Source organism: Heteronotia binoei, chromosome 8, assembly GCF_032191835.1.
Source record: "Heteronotia binoei isolate CCM8104 ecotype False Entrance Well chromosome 8, APGP_CSIRO_Hbin_v1, whole genome shotgun sequence".
Taxonomy (NCBI): domain Eukaryota; kingdom Metazoa; phylum Chordata; class Lepidosauria; order Squamata; family Gekkonidae; genus Heteronotia; species Heteronotia binoei.
This window is the reverse complement of record NC_083230.1, coordinates 119757373-119776216: the sequence shown is the minus strand read 5'-3', so window position 1 is coordinate 119776216 and position 18844 is coordinate 119757373. Positions and strand designations below refer to the sequence as shown.

At 43.6% G+C, this 18844-nt stretch overlaps 1 protein-coding gene across 1 annotated transcript in view; it reads left to right on the top strand.

Annotated features, from left to right (window-relative positions):
• Positions 1-15798, top strand: part of CEP78 (centrosomal protein 78) — a 29450-nt gene extending 13652 nt beyond the window's left edge. The window contains exons 9-16 of the mRNA XM_060245999.1: positions 824-929; positions 4702-4837; positions 5605-5650; positions 6803-6946; positions 8842-8919; positions 10763-10926; positions 13641-13794; positions 14906-15798. Coding sequence (XP_060101982.1) covers positions 824-929; positions 4702-4837; positions 5605-5650; positions 6803-6946; positions 8842-8919; positions 10763-10926; positions 13641-13794; positions 14906-15385 — 1308 coding nt within the window. The 3' untranslated portion in view covers positions 15386-15798. The remainder of the gene's footprint in view (positions 1-823; positions 930-4701; positions 4838-5604; positions 5651-6802; positions 6947-8841; positions 8920-10762; positions 10927-13640; positions 13795-14905) is intronic.
• The last annotated feature ends 3046 nt before the right edge of the window (positions 15799-18844 follow it).

The following is an 18844-nucleotide window of genomic DNA, read 5'->3' as shown; positions in this document are numbered from 1 at the left end:
AACAAGCATGTGGATAAGATTGATCTGGTAGACCAGTTGTGTCGAACTCATTTGTTATGAGGGTGGGGTCTGACATAAATGAGACCTTGTCGGGCCGCGCTGGACCGTGTTGGGCCGGGCCATGTGTGTACCTATTTAAGATTAGGTAGCAGAGATGTAGACTTTTTAAAGGACACAAACATGACTAAAGATTTTTTTTAAAACTTAAAACATGCTTAAAACATTAGCACTTTTTTGGTCTTAAAGTTGCTTTCTTTGTATTTCTCCCATGGGATCCAGGGAACTGGGCCCAGGAAGCTCTGGCTCTTTCCCTCCCTCCCCAGGGGGACTAGGAGGGGGAGGAGCCTCTACCAATGGAGAAAATAGAGGTTTTGCTCTGTAGCTCCTGTGCAATTGAGCAAGCCTTGCAAAGCAAGCTGAGATGCAGAAGGAAGCAAGAGAGAGGGAGGAGGAAGCAGACGAGCCAGTTGTTCGGAGGCCTAATAGGAGCCCTCCGGGGGCCTGATTCGGCCCTTGGGTCGCATGTTTGACACCCATGTGGTAGACGTTATATCTTTGGACCTCCAAAAGACCTCACCATAGACTCCTGAGTACACTTAGTGGTTACGGCATGAGAAAATGGCTCCTCTTAAGAATTAATGACAAAATGAGCTGTAGGGTCTGCAAATGCATATCAGTGTGGAATACATATACATATTGGTTTTGATTAAAAGTTAATGCTGCCTGCCTAACCTTTGGGATTGGTGGGAGTAAAAAAAACTTGGAAATCAAGTTCAGTCACCTAAAATATTTTGTGTTTTCTTCCCCTTCCCTGACATTCCAGTACAAGTGGCTTCTATCTCCATCCTCAAAAGATGTTAAAAACAAACACAAAAAGAGAACGGTGGTCCTAGGGAACGGTCGGAAAGGAAAGGCTACGATTCGTATTGGTGAGCATTTAGCTCCTCTTTTCAAATTAGTGGCTCAGTGGCAGAGCGTCTGTTTGGTAAGCAGAAGGTCCCAGGTTCAATTCCCGGAATCTCCAACTAAAAGGTGTCCAGACAAATAGGTGTGAAAAACCTCAGCTTGAGACCCTGGAAAGCCGCTGCCGGTCTGAGTAGACAATACTGACTTTGATGGACCAAGGGTCTGATTCAGTAGAAGGCACCTTCATATGTTCATATGTTCTGTTTAAAGGGTCAGGAGCTGGCTAGCCTGTTTTGGGGCAGGGAGACGGTGGCTCAGTGGCAGAGCATCTGCTTGGTAAGCAGAAGGTCCCAGGTTCAGTCCCTGGCATCAACTAAAAAGGGTCCAGGCAAATAGGTGTGAAAAACCTCAGCTTGAGACCCTGGAGAGCCGCTGCCAGTCTGAGTTGGACCAAGGGTCTGATTCAGTATAATCTTAATTATGAAATGAAAATTACTTAAGAGAACTAAACCACTCTTTCAATAGAGCACTTAAAGTCATTCACAAAACAACTATATTTATATAAACAAAACAACAATAAAGAATTCAGTATGAGGTAGAAAAGTCCATCACATAAGAGTCCATAAAAGAGTCCAAAAAAGTAGTTTTTTGCTGACACACAGACTTCTCCTTGCAAAAATAGATAGGATATTAAATGATGCTACGAATGTTCTGTAGAAAGGTTTCGGATATTGAAGAGAAGTACTATTGATAGCGCGGTTCCCAGGTAAAATTTCGTGTTTCGGTTAATAACTTCTTCTGATCAATATACTTCGATAATCTGGAACTGAAACACATTTATGCAAAGATGCTGAAAAGAATCAAGAAACAAAAATAAAAGCAAAACTAAATTTATATCCACAAATACACTCACCCAATGCTCAGAGGTCATTTGCGTGCAGTAAGTCATTTTCTTATGGCGGCATTAGCAGTTTGATGTTCTTGAGTATCTTGTCTTGAGGGGTCAGGGCAGACACAACAGAGAATAAATAATTGTGAATGTTCTGTATAATATAATCAGTTGCTGCTTTTTTTGTACAGTAGATCGTAAGAGTTTCTTGGTCTATTTAAAGAGTTTCTTGGTTAAAGCAGTTGATTTTATACATTAGTTAAGAAACAGGGAACCTTTGTTTTAAAAACTGCTGTGTTTTTGTACTGTTCAAGTAATTAAATGCAGTCCAAATTTCAGTAGTTCATCTGGGAAGTACTCCCATCTCTGGTTACTGCTTTGAGACCCAAGAATTATGTTGTTTGCGTGCTCCTAAGTGCAGTTTGCAATTTTTCAGCATAAATACCTTTCAGTATTCCATTCTAAAAACTTTCACAATGTAATCCCATTTCAAAAATATGTGTGGGTGGAGGGGCAGGGTGGAATGGGGAAATCGTCACTCTGTCCCTGGGTGACTTGGTGTGGTTTGTGCTGGCTAGATCAGATCACAGAATCATAGGGTTGGAAGGGACCTTCAGGGTCATGTAGTCCAGCCCCTGCACAATGCAGGAAACTCATAAATACCTCCCCCTAAATTCACAGGATCTTCATTGCAGTCAGATGGCCATCTAAGTTCTGTTTAAAAACCTCCAAGGAATGAGAGCCCATCACCTCCTGAGGAAGCCTGTTCCACTGAGGAACCACTCTAACGGTCAGGAAGTTCTTTCTAATGTTGAGAAGAAGAAGAAGACGAATTGCAGATTTATATCTGCCCTTCTCCCTGAATCAGAGACTCAGAGCGGCTTACAATCTCCTATGTCTTCTCCCCCCACAACAGACACCCTGTGAGGTTGGTGGGGCTGAGAGGGCTCTCACAGCAGCTGCCCTTTCAAGGACAACTCCTGCGATAGCTATGGCTAACCCAAGGCCATTCCAGCAGGTGCAGGTAGAAAAATGGGAAATAAAACCCGACTCTCCCAGATAAAAGTCCGCACACTTCACCACTACACCAAACTGTCCGGAAGCTCTTTTGATTTAATTTCAATCCGTTGGTTCTGGTCCTACCTTCTGGGGCCACAGAAAACTATTTCACCCCATCCTCTATATGACAGCCCTTCAAGTACTTGAAGATGGTGATCCTATCACCTCTCAGCCACCTCTTCTTCAGGCTAAACATGCCCAGCTCCTTCAACCTCTCTTCATAGGACTCGTCATAGATGTTCAGATTTTTCAGGTAAAAGGCCTGCATATATTCCAAATGTGAGATTTATATCCCGCCCTCCACTCTGAAGAGTCTCAGAGCGGCTCACAATCTCCTTTACCTTCTTCCCCCACAACAGACACCCTGTGAGGTGGGTGGGGCTGGAGAGGGCTCTCACAGCAGCTGCCCTTTCAAGGACAACCTCTGCCAGAGCTGTGGCTGACCCAAGGCCATGCTAGCAGGTGCAAGTCGAGAAGTGGGGACCCAAACCCGGTTCTCCCAGATAAGAGTCCGCACACTTAACCACTACACCAAACTGGCTCTCTTATAGTTGATATGGAAGCCTTGTAACAGTTTCAGTAATTCACAAGTAAATTATGTCAGTATGGCCTAAGATGTTGAAATGCTACTTGAAAGGAATGCAATTTGTGAATCTTGCTTAATTTATGTATGTGGCTATTTTTTCTACTTCTGCTTCAGTAATTTGGAGACATAGAGGTAAGCATATTAAAAAACTAACATTTACGAGACATTAGATGGCACCGTCCAGGCCAAACTGCCCGTTAAAGAGTATCTGATCATTGATTTCTCAACATATACCTGAATAGGTGCTGCTGTTGTCTCTGCTTCTCTTGGCCTAGGAACTTTCCTCTTCCCCTTCTGACTCATTGCGTTCTTGTGAAGGTGGACCTGCCTCCTCACAGGTGGTCTCTGCAGGTTGCCAAATAGCAAAGTCACTGAAGGTGATGTCCTGTATACGATTCTGAACAGTTTGTTCTGTGGATTCAGCTTGCATAGGAGCTCGCAAAACACTGTTGCCATCTGTATGCACCACATTGCATTCTTTGACAGTACGTGCATTAGGGTCTAGGTTTCTGTATCCTCTTCCACCGTTAGCCTAGCCCACAAGTATACCAAGTTCTGCTCTGGGGTCTAGTTTTCCCCTTTTCTCCTTTGGTACAGATGCGCATGCTTTGGAACCAAAAGGTCTTAAACGTTTCAAACCGGGTCGTTTGCCATACCAAATCTCAAACGGCAAGTTGTTTGTCACTTTGGATGGAAGCCTGTTATGCAAATAAACAGCGGTATTCACAGCTTCGCCCCACATATAATCTGGCAGTCCAGATTGCATTAGCATTGCTCTGGCCATTTCTAGAATTGTTCAGTTCAGTCTCTCAGCTGCACCATTCTGCTGTGGATGTAGTGGTTCTGTGTTGAATGCCTTATTGTTGCATAAACCTTTGGAACTCACTGCTGCTGTGTTCCATTCCATTGTCTGTGAACAATATTTCTGGAACTTTGCCAAATTTATTTTTCACAGCAGCAAAGGGGGGCAGCAGGCAGCATTGGACCAGTACTACAGGCACCTATATATATGTATTCCTCTGTATCAGTTTTATGCCATCGTAGATTGCACAGTAGTTATTTTTACCGATCTTGTTGTATTTATTGAAATTGATTTTTAAATGATATTCAAAAAGGTTTTAGAATGTATGTTTTTGAAATTGTTGTCCCCTGCTCTGAGCTGGTTATCGGAAGACCAAATACGCTCTCGGGGGGGGGGGGGGAATCTTTCTGCATTATATTTTTAAAAAATTCCTTCATGGCTTCCTCTTGTTTAATATAGGATTTGCATCCAAAAAGTCCATAAGTCCTGATAAGGTGACTTCATGCGATCCAGAGAGCTACGCCCCAAAGCCGTTGCCCCCAGGAGCACGTGGCTTCCTGCCTTGGCGGACTGCGGAACGTGCAAAACGGCACAGGTAGTACGAATGAAAGGGGGGAAATGCAATCCATCGCTATCGATTATTACGATTCTTATGTGGGACAGTCAAATGATTTTTGGATAACAAGGTATACATTTTCTCTGAATGACATGATAGAGGTTTACATGATAGAGGTTTACAAGATTATGCACAGGATAGAGAAGGTAGAGAATGAAGGACTTTTCTCCCTTTCTCACAATACGAGAACTCATGAACATTCAATGAAATTGCTGAGCAATTGGGTTAGAACTGGTAAAAGGAAGGACTTCACCCAAAGGGTGATGAACACATGAAATTCACTGCCACAGGAGGTGGTGGTGGCTACAAGCATAGCCAGCTTCAGGGGGGGACTGGATAAACATGGAGCAGAGGTCCATCAGTGGCTCTTAGCCACAGCATATTGTTGGAACTCTCTGGGGCAGTGATGCTCTGTATTCTGGGTTCTTTGGGGGGCGCACAGTGGGAGGGCTTATAGTGTCCTGGCTCCACTGGTGGACCTCCTGATGGCACTTGGGGTTTTTTAGCCCCTGTGTGACACAAAGTGTTGGACTGGATGGGCCATTGGCCTGATCCAACATGGCTTCTCTTATGTTGTTATATTCTAAATGATATTATTTCTTAGAATTACATGCCCTTATGCCAAAAGGATATAAAGTTGTATAACTGGATAAACTGAAATAAGATTTGCTTTGAGTTACTGATAGAAGTAAATCTGCGAATTGATTTAGCTAATACTTCCTTCTAATTCGTTCTGTTCTTTTCAGGGCTTCATCAGTGAATAATATCCATGAGCTGCCACTGCAGATTCAGGTAACTTTTATGATTTTTACATCAGTCTTGAAACCAAAGAAAAGCTTCTTGTTGCTTTTAGTGGAGGACAGCTCATGTCTATCTCAACAATGCTTTCTTCAAAGAATTGTCCTCAGTTTAGGGAAGGGTGTTTATGATTTAAAATCAGTAACAAGTAGCACAGAAGAAACAGAAATATTTGTTGTTTATAGCCAAAGGCCATCGCGATAGAAAATTAAGGACTTAATGATTAAAAGAAAGACTAAAAGCATCATAAAAAGAAATCAGTTACAAGATAAGATATAGAAGCAAGTAATACTGAATTACAGAAATGCAGTAACCATAGTAAACCTAATGAGTTACAGATATTAATATGTGATAAAATTATGAACACCTAAAATAAAACCAGTTAGTCATAAGGTTTATTTACTGAAACGGCAGCCTTGGCCCTAATTTTTTTTTGCAGCCAGGGCAAAGAGCGACGCCCTGTAGGTAACGAAAGGCTCAGTGTCAGCTAGTGAAAAAACCAGCTTGTCGAGAGCAGAGGAAATATTTTGTCCTTTTAACAGGTTTTCAAGGAATTTAGTTCTAACTTCTGCATACATAGGACGAAATAAAGTGTAATGTAATATATCCTCTGGAACTATTTATTTATTTATTTATTACATTTGATTTATATCCCGCCCTCTCCGCAAGCGGACTCAGGGCGGCTCACAGTATCTACACAATGAAACAAATAAAATATATAAAACCATAATTTACATTTTCAGTTTAAAAACGTATTACAATTCGAGATTATTAAAACCACTATATAGTGCTGAATACATTATAGCGACATTAGAATTCCAAGCCGTGAACACCGGCGTTCTGAAGCACCACATATACAAACACATAGAGCCATTGGTATTTTAAGAATATCTTCCCGTAAGCAAAGCCGTCTTTGCTGGCATTGTCTGAAAATGTAAAGAAGTGAATGCCTTTCTGAGGTTTTGGGAGGAGATATTTATCAAATAAGCAGATCAAGTAAGGAGGATCAAGTAGCACAATCTTCGTTCTCGGAAGAGGCATACACTTGCTGTTAATTTGGAGAAAAGATACCTAACCGTTGTAAAATAGAACTGGTATAAAGAGATATAACTGTATAATGCAGTTGCTCCCACTTGATGTCAACAGGCTGGCATTCCTTTGAAAGTGACTGTGGAAAGTGCTTCTGCATCTGAAATCGAAGAGACGGATGACGCTGTAGATGACGTCTGTGATGCTGATGCCACAAAACCTCCAGAAATAATTAACTTAAAACAGCACCATCAGTTTCAGGTATGATTGCTGATCTTTTTTAAGTTTCCTAAAAAGACAACGATAATTTGTAATATGGTTTTACCGTCTGGCTCTAAATGAATGCAGTGGATCTCAAATCACTCCACTGTGTGCTGTGTATTACTGAGGCTTTCCACAGCATTTAGAATACAGTTTAAAAATATTTCCAGCCATAAAAAAATCAGATATGGGCTGCTGATTCTGACTCTTTAAAAGCCTTAGTTCAGGAGTGTCAAATGTCTGGCCTGCCCAGGGCTTTAATCAAGCCGGTGGGGCTCTTTTCTCCTCCCCCCTCCAGTCCTCCCCCTTCAAAGATCCAAGGCTGATTAACTTCGTTACTCTTTCTGCCTTGTCTTTGCTGGCTGTGGCAGGAAGCAAAGCTGCAAAGAAAACACGGAGTAGATACCAGAGACCTTAATGGAAAATCCATTCCACATTTTCCTTGCCGTTTTGTCTGCACTGCAATTTGTTTCATTTCCCAGTGTTCCTACGGCCAGCAGAAGCTGTTGCTTCTTGGAGCTGTGTCCTTGCAAATCAAAGCTTGATGCTTTGAGCCAACTTGTTTCTGCTGAATGGATGTAAGAACTGCCTAGCGAGTATTCTACCCTGGAAACCCACAGCCAGGGCTTTTTTTTTAAGCAGGAGCGCACAGGAACGCAGTTCCGGCTGGCTTGGTGTCAGGGGGTGTGGCCTAATATGCAAATGAGTTCCTGCTGGGCTTTTTTCTACAAAAACCCTGTGCCACAGCTAAAGCCCTGGTCAGAAGTACTTTTGATGGTCATGAGAGGAACTTTCTGATATCAGTGCTATGACTTCGGCAGCTGAGGTCAGTTTGGTTCACCTCACATCAGACAGCTTTTTCATTCGGTTTAGGGAATTTAAACTCTGGTGGCTTGGTTCTGGGTGGTGATTATGACTGTTCTCTGCTGATGACTGTTCTCTGCTGATGGTTAATTTTGTTGTGTTATGGCTTGTGTACATTTTCCAGTTTTATTGTTTTTCCCTATTTGCAAAGTACCTTAGGGAACCTTTGTAGATGGGAACAGTGCAGTAGACATGGATTAAATGAATAGGTAATAAATATTCCAAATGATCACTGATCTAGTCAAGGAAACCATCCTTGTAACATGTACTTTCTGTTGCTTTTGTTGCTACAACCCCCATAAGTATTGAGGCAACTGACTCTCAATGACTCTCTCCTTTCTTGCATTGGGTTGCTTTTGGCTGGGGTGGTGACGGCATATGCTAATGAACTCCATCACCTGTTTTTCTACAAAATGACCCCTGGAGCTGTCTAAAAAGCAAACTATATGATAAATGGTCAGTTTCTTTTACAGTTCTTCCCTGTATTTTTCTCTGAGCCATTAATGGCTTTCTTCATCTTCGATGCTATTTCAGGCAAGAGCCACTAGAGGGAATCAAACCTGTTTGAAAGATTTAAAACTTTCAGTTGCCATGAAGGAAAAGTTGTAGCCGGCGGAGTGACGTTTTAATTGGACTAACATCCATGTAAAGTGGCTTGCGATTAGAGCGATGGTATTCAGGGCACTGTTCTTTTAAGTTGAAACTTGAAAGGATGTATTTACTACTTCCAAGACCTCTGCAAAAATATTCTCTGTCGAATCATGGCAGCATGTTAATTGGTCACTTCACTTGGAACTTTTCTTTTTAAAAAAAAAAATGGGCTAGATCCAAAAGTGCCCTTCTGTTAACATCATTAATCTCTTTGGATTCAATTCCTCTGAGTTTTGAGAGAAGACTGAATACTTTACCAAACTCATTTTCGGGACTCACATTCTGAATGTAGTATACCCAAAATATATTCTGACCAGAGTCCGATAATCACGGTGTGATATCGGCATGTTATTCAAGAGACATCCCGTTCTTCCTGGCAGATAGACTATGAAGAGTGTCAACTCAGATTAAAAGAAGAGCGAAAAGCAAGAGTAACAGCTGAAGAACGTATAATGGAGGTAGGAGTCATGTTCTGTCCGTGTTTTTAACAGAGCTCTCCATAAATGGGTTGTCTAACCTTTTCCACATGGATCTGGTAAGGGTGGGGTTTGAGTAGGCCATTTCTTCTTGGGGAACCACTGTTGCCAATCCCCAGGTGAGGGCTGGAGATCATTCCGAATTAAAACTGCTCTCCAGACGGCTGAGATCAGCTCGCCTTGAGGTATTGGGGGAGTGAATACCTTCACTTGGGTGGGTGGGAAGACAGCAAGGGTGGGTGTCATGCATTGATATTTCTCAATAACCAGTCTTTTGTTGTTGAATCAAAAGTTGCTTTATTGTAAGAAACTCAGAAGCTTTACCAAGGACACATGCTTTGGAAGTAATGACGTACACAGTGTTACACAGTTGCTATATAGGATAGCTTCAAAGGGAAGAAGAAGAAGAAGGAGGAGGAGGAGGAGAAGGAGAAGAAGAAGATGATGATATTGGATTTATATCCTGCCCTCCACTCCGAAGAGTCTCAGAGCGGCTCACATTCTCCTTTACTTTCCTCCCCCACAACAGACACCCTGTGAGGCAGATGAAGATATTGGATTTATATCCCGCCCTCCACTCCGAAGAGTCTCAGAGCGGCTCACATTCTCCTTTACCTTCCTCCCCCACAACAGACACCCTGTGAGGTAGATGAAGATATTGGATTTATATCCCACTCTCCACTCCGAAGAGTCTCAGAGCGACTCACAATCTCCTTTACCTTCCTCCCCCCCACAACAGACACCCTATGAGGTGGGTGGGGCTGAGAGGACTCTCACAGCAGCTGCCCTTTCAAGGACAACCTCTGCCAGAGCTATGGCTGACCCAAGGCCATTCCAGCAGCTGCAAGTGGAGGAGTTGGGAATCAAACCTGGTTCTCCCAGATAAGAGTCCGCACACTTAACCACTACACCAAACTGGGTACCATACAGATGCAACTTGAGTCACGGCTCAAAGGTTACTACATACTATCTCTTTTATTACTAAGGAATTAGGCTATTAAAAACATCTCCCTTTCTCATACTTCTCTCATCTCAGCTAGGAATTGTCTGTGTGAACCTGGGGGAGAGGCAACATGAAAATGGTACCAGCCAGGCTGTAGCATAAACATCCTTGGGCCAGATGGATTTATTACTTGCCCAAAGGTTGTAAAGAAGGGGGGAGCAGTAGAGATTGGATGACCTCCTCTTTGTCCAAAGAACCATTATGTTACAGAAATATGCATGCTTGACAGTGGGGGGGGGGCACTCACCAAGAGTATCTTTCTAGAGCCCATTATATTTCTCTCCACAATGGGCCTTATTCCTAGTACATGATATGTAAGTGGTAAATTCTCTTGGATAGTGCTTCCCTCAAAGGTGGTCCCTAGGTAGGTCTTCATTGTGATTTTTTTTCCCCCAGAAGCAAAGGTTTTTGTGATGGGTCAAGTATATTTCTGTTAATATTTGCAGCCACAATAATGCATTTACCTATGTATGCATTTTTTTTTTGTCTTCAGAGTTAGCCCTTAGCCATAAACTACCTGTTTTCCTTCCAAAACTTTCTCATCAGAATTGTCTCATTTTAGATTATTACCCTACAGATTATATAGAGTCTGTTAATTTAGTTGCCTCTTCTGTTTTTACTCCCCGTATTACAAACTTCATATGGGACTATATACAGGAGGAGTCGGAGTTCAGGAAAACTACTGTGCAACTGTAGCCTTGAAGAAATTTTAATTTTAACATAATTTCATTGTCTTGCACCTATATGGATATTTCAAAAGGGGAGTTTTTACTGTTTAAGACAAGGAATTTTCGCTATTTAAGTGAGTCTGTTTTCTTCTAGCTAGAGGTAGAGAACGCCAGATTAAGGAATCTCAACACCTCTTTGTCAGAAGTTCTGCATGCACAATCAGCAGCCAGCACAATTCTGGAAGATGGCGTTCTGGATAGCATTGAGAACTCGTTTCAGAAATTTCATGCTTTTTTAGATCTTCTTAAAGATGCCGGGTAAGAGACGATTTATTACGGATGGGGTTCCCCTTCTCAGTCGCTTTCAGAGAAAGGGATCAGAATGCCATAATGCTGTCCGAACCCAGCAACATTTCATATTCCGTTGGGCTGTTGCGTACTACTTCTTGTGAAAGTGTTAAGTCAGGGGTGTCGAACTCATTTGTTATCTGACATAAATGAGACCTTGTCAGGCTGGGCCCTGTGTGTCATAAAATGCCAGGTAGCAGGGATATAAACTTTATAAAGCTCACACGATTAAATTTTTTTAAAAAAAACTTAAAACATGCTTAAAACATTAGCACTCTTAAAGGTGCTTTCTTTGTATCTCTCCTGTGCAATCCAGGGAACTGGGCAAAGGAAGCTCTGGCTCTTTCCTTCCTTTGTCAGGGGCCAGGAGGGGGAGGAGCTTCAGCCAATAGAAGGAAGAGAGGCTTGACTCAGTAGCTCTTCTGTGTGATTGAGAGAGCCTGGCAAAGCAAGTTCTCCCTCCTCCTCTCCCTCCCCAAGGGAAGAACCTCAGCCCATGGAGAAAACAGAGGTTTTACTCTGTAGCTCTGCTGTGAGAGTGGGAAAGCCTGACAAAACAAGCTGTGATGCAGAAGGAAGCGAGAGAGGGAGAAGGAAGCAGGCAAGAGCCAGTTGCTCGGGGGGCCTGATGGGAACCCTCTGGGGACTTGATTTGGCCCCCAGTCTGCATGTTTGACACCCCTGTCTTAAGTCTTTAAAAAGCACGATCAGTTTGTTGAATTGAATATCTGTTACAGTACGTCCCTCTTACAAGTACATTGTTGGGCAACTGTTTGCATAACAGAACCAGTGACTGTCGTTATTCCATTTGCAGTTGTTTTTTATTCCAGCCACACTTTTTAAAGGAGAAATTTTCTCCAGGTGCATTCACTGTATCTGATGCTGTAGAAATTTTTCTGCTTCTAAGAATAGAACGTACAGGCTGGGAAATACTGCTGTAGTCTAAGATGGATATATTATGCTAAAAGTGGAAGGAGAACACTGCTTCTCTAGCAAGAGTCTTGAAATCCAGGCAATTTTCCATAAATTTGAGACCAAGCAGAGTTCAAAAATCCTCTTCAGTACATATTGAAGCCGAGCTTAAATGCTACATAATATTCTTAAGGTATGTGTGTAAGGAGCTAATGGAGACCTGACAATCCCATATTTGGTTCTAGCCCAGGGGCGGCCAAACTTGCTTAACATAAGAGCCGCGTAGAATAAAACGTCGGAAGTTTGAGAGCAGGAAGGAAGGAGAGAGGTGGAAAGAAAGTAACTTCAAGTGCATTCTCCGAGCCAGCTAATGGGGCAGCGAGGGCTTCCCGAGCCACACAATATGTGTGAAAGAGCCACACGTGGCTACCGAGCCGCAGTTAGGCCACCCCCGTTCTAGCCTGTGATCTCTAGCTTCCAGTAACAAACAATAATACTTGAAAGGTGTATTCATGTACAACCTGGGGGAAGTAATCTAATTGGTGGGGGGGGGGTTGTTCTACATTGTAAGTGTGCATTGTACAGTTACTCTACACCAAAGGTTCCCAACCACCGGGCCGCAGACCGGCACCGGTCCATGGCCTGATAACAACCAGGCCACAGCACCCCTTTTGCCTGCCCAGAACCTGGGAGGATGAAAGAGGCGGCTCAGCCTCACTCTGAAGAGCAAGGCAGAGCAGCCCCCGCCGTCCCTTTCGCCTACCCGGGACCCGCAGCCTCACACTGAACCTGCCTCCCCTGCAAGGGGAGGAGCAAGGTCACACTGCCTCTTTTGCAGGCCTCCGATTTAGCAGGAGCTCACAGGAGTGCAGCTTCTGAACCTTTCTGAGGGTTCCCCCTCCTCCCCACCTACCTTGTCCATGGAATAGTTGGTACAGCTGCATAACAATCCCCGGATTAGGAGAGCAGCCAGCCAGCCAGCCACCAGGAGCTTTGCCACACCCCCAGCAGCCCTCATTAACCCCTGGAGAAGCTCACACCACCCTTTCTCCACTTCTGATGTGATTTGGGGCTACCGGTGGCTTGCTAGCCTTTTGACTCGGGGGTTAGCCCAGGAGAGCCCCAGGCAAGCGAGGCCTGCTTGGGCTGGCTGGATCTCTAGCCAGCCCAAGCAGGCCTTCCTCACCCCGGGCCTCTCCTTTCTTGCGTCAGGTTGGTTTTGGCTGGTTGGGGCGGGGGAGCATATCCTAATGAGTTGTGCTAATGAGCTCCACCACCTATTTTTCTACAAAATGACCCCTGCTATTTCGTCTGCCCAGTCCAAGGCTGGTGGAAGGGGCATTGTGTCAACGAACTTCCCTACCTTTCATTTAAAGACCCCTGCCTGATCTGCCAGGGTCTTTAAATTGGTAGGAGAGGCAGATCGACTGCTTCTGCCCCTCGCCACCTAGCTGGGAGGCGGCGGCAGCAGCCCCAGGCTCCCCCCCCCCCATTTACAGACTCTCTTGTGGTCAGGGACGGGCACGAGTGGAGGGGGCAGCCTGGGGTGGCAGAAAACCCAGCACAGGCCCCCTGTTTTTCAGGAAACCAGTCGCTGGTGCCAAAAAAGTTAGGAACCTCTGCTCTAGGCTATCCATTGAAACCATTGAGCTTGAATTTGGGCAGTTCTGCATAGGGTCTCGCTGTTCTGACTTGCAAACATCATAAAATGTGTCATTTATCTTCTACTATGAACAGTTGTGTAATGACGTCTTTCTTATCTTATCTCGCAGACTTGGACAACTTGCAACAATGGCTGGTATTGACCAGTCAGATTTTGGCTTCTTGCAGCGTCCCCAAATGACTTCTACTTTGAATAGGCCTGCTCTAACACAAAAGGAGAACTCATTTGAAGAAGAAAGACAGAAACACATGCAGAGTGTCAAAGTATCGGCCTGTTGTCCCAACTTTATTTTTATCCTTTCCCTTTCTGCCTTTATCTACAAGATATTCTTTCTCTTTTTGCTTCATCATTTTGTAAATATATATATATATATATATATATATATATATTTTTTTTTTTAAAAAAATTGGAATATCTTTGTATGCAACTTACTGTGCCAATTACCAAACATAGTTTAATTATAAAAACTAGAGTTACAGCTATAGGTAGAATGATAAAATACTTCAAATAAAAATTAATCCTCATTAAGGCAGCGGTGTTGTCAACATTTCACACTTAGGAATAGATCGAGCCAACGAAACAAAAAGTCTGAGAAGGAATTATTAGGTTCCCACTTATAATCTGTAAGAGCCAGTTTGGTGTAGTGGTTAAGTGTGCGGACTCTTATCTGGGAGAACCGGGTTTGATTCCCCACTCCTCCACTTGCACCTGCTAGCATGGCCTTAGGTCAGCCATAGCTCTGGCAGAGGTTGTCCTTGAAAGGGCAGCTGCTGTGAGAGCCCTCTCCAGCCCCACCCACCTCACAGGGTGTCTGTTGTGGGGGAGGAAGGTAAAGGAGATTGTGAGCTGCTCTGAGATTTTTCGGAGTGGAGGGCGGGATATAAATCCAATATCTTCATCTACCTCACAGGGTGTCTGTCGTGGGGGAGGGGAAGGTAAAGGAGATCGTTAGCCGCTCTGAGACTCTTCGGAATGGTGGGGGGGATATAAATCCAATATCTTCATCTACCTCACAGGGTGATTGTTGTGGGGGAGGAAGGTAAAGGAGATTGTGAGCTGCTCTGAGACTCTTCGGAGTGGAGGGCGGGATATAAATCCAATATCTTCTTCATCTTCTTCTTCTTTTTGAGGATTTGTGTTCAAACTTCCCAACTGCATTCGCTTTTTTAGTGTGCAGACAACAGCACAGCAAAGTAGTAGCTATATTTGACCTTATCAGGTGTGCCTTTTTAACTGAGAATGCCTTGTTTTTAGAAATTATTTGCCGTTAGATCTACAAGCCTGGTATGCTGTAGGCAGGAAGCTATTTGGTTTATCGTTTTCATTAAGAATTCTGTCACTTTTCTAACTTTGATTTTCATTTTTATTCCCTAGAATTCTGGTTCAGTTTCGCTTCTGGGTCTTCCTCATTTTCAGACTGATTTGGTCCCATTTCAAGATGCAAATAATTTCCTACTTGCTACGGGAGATGTACAACAGCATCAGGTTACCGGTCAGTCCCGGCAAAGTTTACAGCAAGGCGTTGAGGAAAATGCACCCCCAAACAGCCAGTCGGCATCCTCTGAGAAAAGTAGCAAACCCATGGATTTGGAAGAAAGAGTGTCTTCTCTTAGACAGCCAGTTACTGAGCGTTCAGTCTCTCAGCCCAGTGTAAATCTGTATAGCGGGAATAATAACAAATACAGTGTCGTTGCTAGTGGCGATAGCAAGAAATCTTCTTCCAAAAGACTTCACCATACAAGCTTTTCTGCTAGAGGAGATCAAAGTATACATCAAAATGATCCGTCCAGAAATGATACGATAGAGTCCGATTCTGAAATACAAGAAAACATCCATTCTATAGGAAGTATTTGAAAACTCCCAATCCCCAGTGGATAGGAGTATTGGATTGCGGATCATTCATTCGATGTGTAGATCTTTTAAATAAATATATGCTTTAAAAACTTTAAAGCTCCTTTAGCGTCTGTGTTCTTGCTAAGTAACTTGAGCAAGAATATTTGTTGGAAGTATCCAAAACAATTTTACTTCCTAAATGGTTTTATAAACTATTACTTGGATGATTCTAAAATGAGTCATGATTTTTTTTAAATGATACAGGTTTGAGTGAGCGAAATGAGTATTTTCTTCCTTTTCCATGAATCATGTTGGCAAGTAGTTTGGTAACAATTTTAGTGCATAACACTTTAGAGTATTAAATTACAAGCTACATTTTTTATTATTATCGGGTGTCAAATGTAAAGATTAAAGAGGTGTAACTTCCTTTTAAACTGTGCCTTTTTTCCATGACTGAATCTTTAAACGAGAGGAGCTGCATTGTTTAAACTGAGCATTTCAAAGTTATTGTCTTCACTTCATTTAATTTTGTTGTTGTTGTTCAGTCGTCCAGTCAAGTCTGACTCTTTGCGACCCCGTGGACAAAGTCACACCAGGCCCTTCTGTCTTCCACCATCCTCCGACGTCTGCTCAAATTTGTGTTAGTTACATCAGTAACGATGTCCAGCCATCTCATCTTTTGCCGTCCCCTTCTTCTTTTGCCTTCTGTCTTTCCCAGCATCAGGGTCTTCTCCAGGGAGTGCTCCCTTCTCATTGGGTGGCCAAAGTATTTGAGCTTCAGCTTCAGCATCTGGCCTTCCAGGGAACAGTCAGGGTTGATTTCCCTTAGGACTGACTGATTTGATCTTCTTGCAGTCCAAGGGACTCTCAAGATTCTTCTCCAGCACCTCATTTAATTAGCTATGGCAATTCTCTGTAGACTCTTGTTATTGAATGATGTAATTTGCGATGGGCCTGGATACCCCATGGAAACTGTAAGGCAGAATTTAGAGCGAAAGTGGTAGAGACTGCAGTGTGATGTTGTATTAGTATTACAATTGAGTCTTTGCCTGGAATAGATAAGAGGCAAAATGTTGGAGATGTTAGGAACAGCTAAGAAATGTGCTTGTTTCCCCCCAGATAGTTATGTTTTGAGTCACATCCAAGATAGAAATTGCTGGTACCTGTGAAAACTGGACAAGCCACAGAGAATAATGATTTCTGACTCTCGAAATAGGTGTCCCTTAATCTTTTTTGAGCCTGCAGGCATCTTTGAAATTCTGACAAAGCACGGTGGCTGAAACCACAAAACGACTGATACAAAATAGCTCACTCACACTGTGAAGACCCTTGCACTTGGAGCTCTTTAGCTTGGAGAAACGTCGACTGCAGGGTGACATGATAGTGGTTTACAAGATTATGCATGGGATAGAGAAAGTAGAGAAAGAAGTTCTTTTCTCCCTTTCTCACAATAGGAGAACTCGCAGACATTCAATAAAATTGCTGAGCGGTCGGGTTAGAACTGATAAAAGGAAGTCCTTCACTCAAAGGGTGATTAACATGTGGAATTCACTGCCACAGGAGGTGGTGGTGGCTGCAAGCATATCCAGCTTCAAAAGGGGATTGGATAAAAATATGGAGCAGAGGTCCATCGGTGGCTATTAGCCACAGTGTATTGTTGGAACTCTGTGTCTGGGGCAGTGATGCTCTGTATTCTGGGTGCTTGGGGGGGGCACAGTGGGAGGGCTTCTAGCCTCACTGGTGGACCTCCTGATGGCACTTGGGGTTTTTTTGGCCACTGTGTGACACAGAGTGTTGGACTGGATGGGCCATTGGCCTGATCCAACATGGCTTCTCTTATGTTCTTCTGTGACACAGAGTGTTGGACTGGATGGGCCACTGGCCTGATCCAACATGGCTTCTCTTATGTTCTTATGGTAACAGTAGCTGCCAAGGCAACATTTTTTAAAAATCTTCACATCTGATCAAATGTCCGTAGTCCACCAGAAGCTTTCTTGGGCAAAAGCCCCACCTGAGCCCACCCACTCTCAAAAACTTCTTGATGGGTACCAGGAAAGGCACCCATGGTGACCACCTGGCACCATGTTAGGGACTCCTGGTCTAAAAGCACAACAAAATTGTAGGTGTTGTCTAGGTTTCGGTGATGCTTTATATTTATTTATTTATTTTATTGGACTTATATCCCACCCTCCCCGCCGAAGCAGGCTCAAGGCGGCTCACAACAGTAAAAACATTTACAGATATTAAACATTAATTAAAACCTTAAACAATATAACAATTAAAACAGTATTAAAACAAAGATTTCAGGTTTTCGCGGCTGGTAACATCATTAGGGTTTGTAGAATCTTTCGGGCTCAAGTGCCGTGTTCTACTGGAGAAAGTTTTCCTTCCAGACGTTCTACTGGAGGTAGGTAGGTAAAGGTTGTTTAGCAACTTCGTAACACAACCGGATTGCGATGGATACCCAAAATTTATCCTCTTTGAGGATTGTCGTAGGCCACAAACAAGTCAGGGTCCTTACGGAAAAGTTGTGTACAAGAGAGGTAAAAAGACAAAGCTCTTCTGACGTTGAGGGTGTGTAGAGCTCTTTGTCCAGAGTCCTTAGGATTAGGAAAAAACATGGGCAATGAAGTAGAAGTTGAAAGATGAAATTTCAAAACAACCTTGGGTAAGAAAGCAGGATCCGCTCTCAGGACCACTTTGTTCCTGTGAAAAACGCAGCCGAATCTCCCACTCGGTGTGGGGGAGGCAGCAAATCAGAGCTGGGCATAGCCCGGAGAGATTTTTCAGAGCAGGAAACTTTGAAGTCTAGCCGCTCGGTTTTTTCGCGCCTGTTTACCAAAGTTGGCGCAATGGGGGCAAGTATCTACGTGATGAGCTTCACCCAAGCAGAAAAGACAGTACGAATGTCTGTCTGAAGTAGGGATTTTAGATCCACACCTCCGACACTTTGAAAGTAATTTTCCCTTCCATACACTCCAGACAAGGGAGGGGAGAAAAAAGGGAAAGGAAAGCACAGGAAAAAGGGCTTTTAAAAAAAATTTTAAGGACGAAACATGACAGAAGAATGGACATAAGAGAAAAAAGAAGACGACGATACCAATAGGAGAAGACGAGTTGAGGAGAGAGGAACACAGCAAGGTAGGTGTTGTCCGGGTGGTGGAAAGGAAGAAACTGAGTGGGAATGGCGCCTCCTGCTCGCTCCAGGCATGCGTAGTCGATGCCTGCTCCCCAGGGCGAGCGGAAAGCGCGCCAAAAAACGCTCTAGGCGAGCTATTGGAGACTCTGAGGAATGGATCCGTTGCCTGCCTGCGGCAAGACCCATGTGTGGGACTGCACAGAGACCACGATGATGATCACTAAGCTGTGGATTCTCCCAGCTGTCCCCTTCCCCCAGCAGCATTTCTGACATGGCTGGAGACTGCAGTGAAGAGCGGGCAGTTAATCCATTTCGCTTATCTGTTGCCGAGTGCAGAGAAA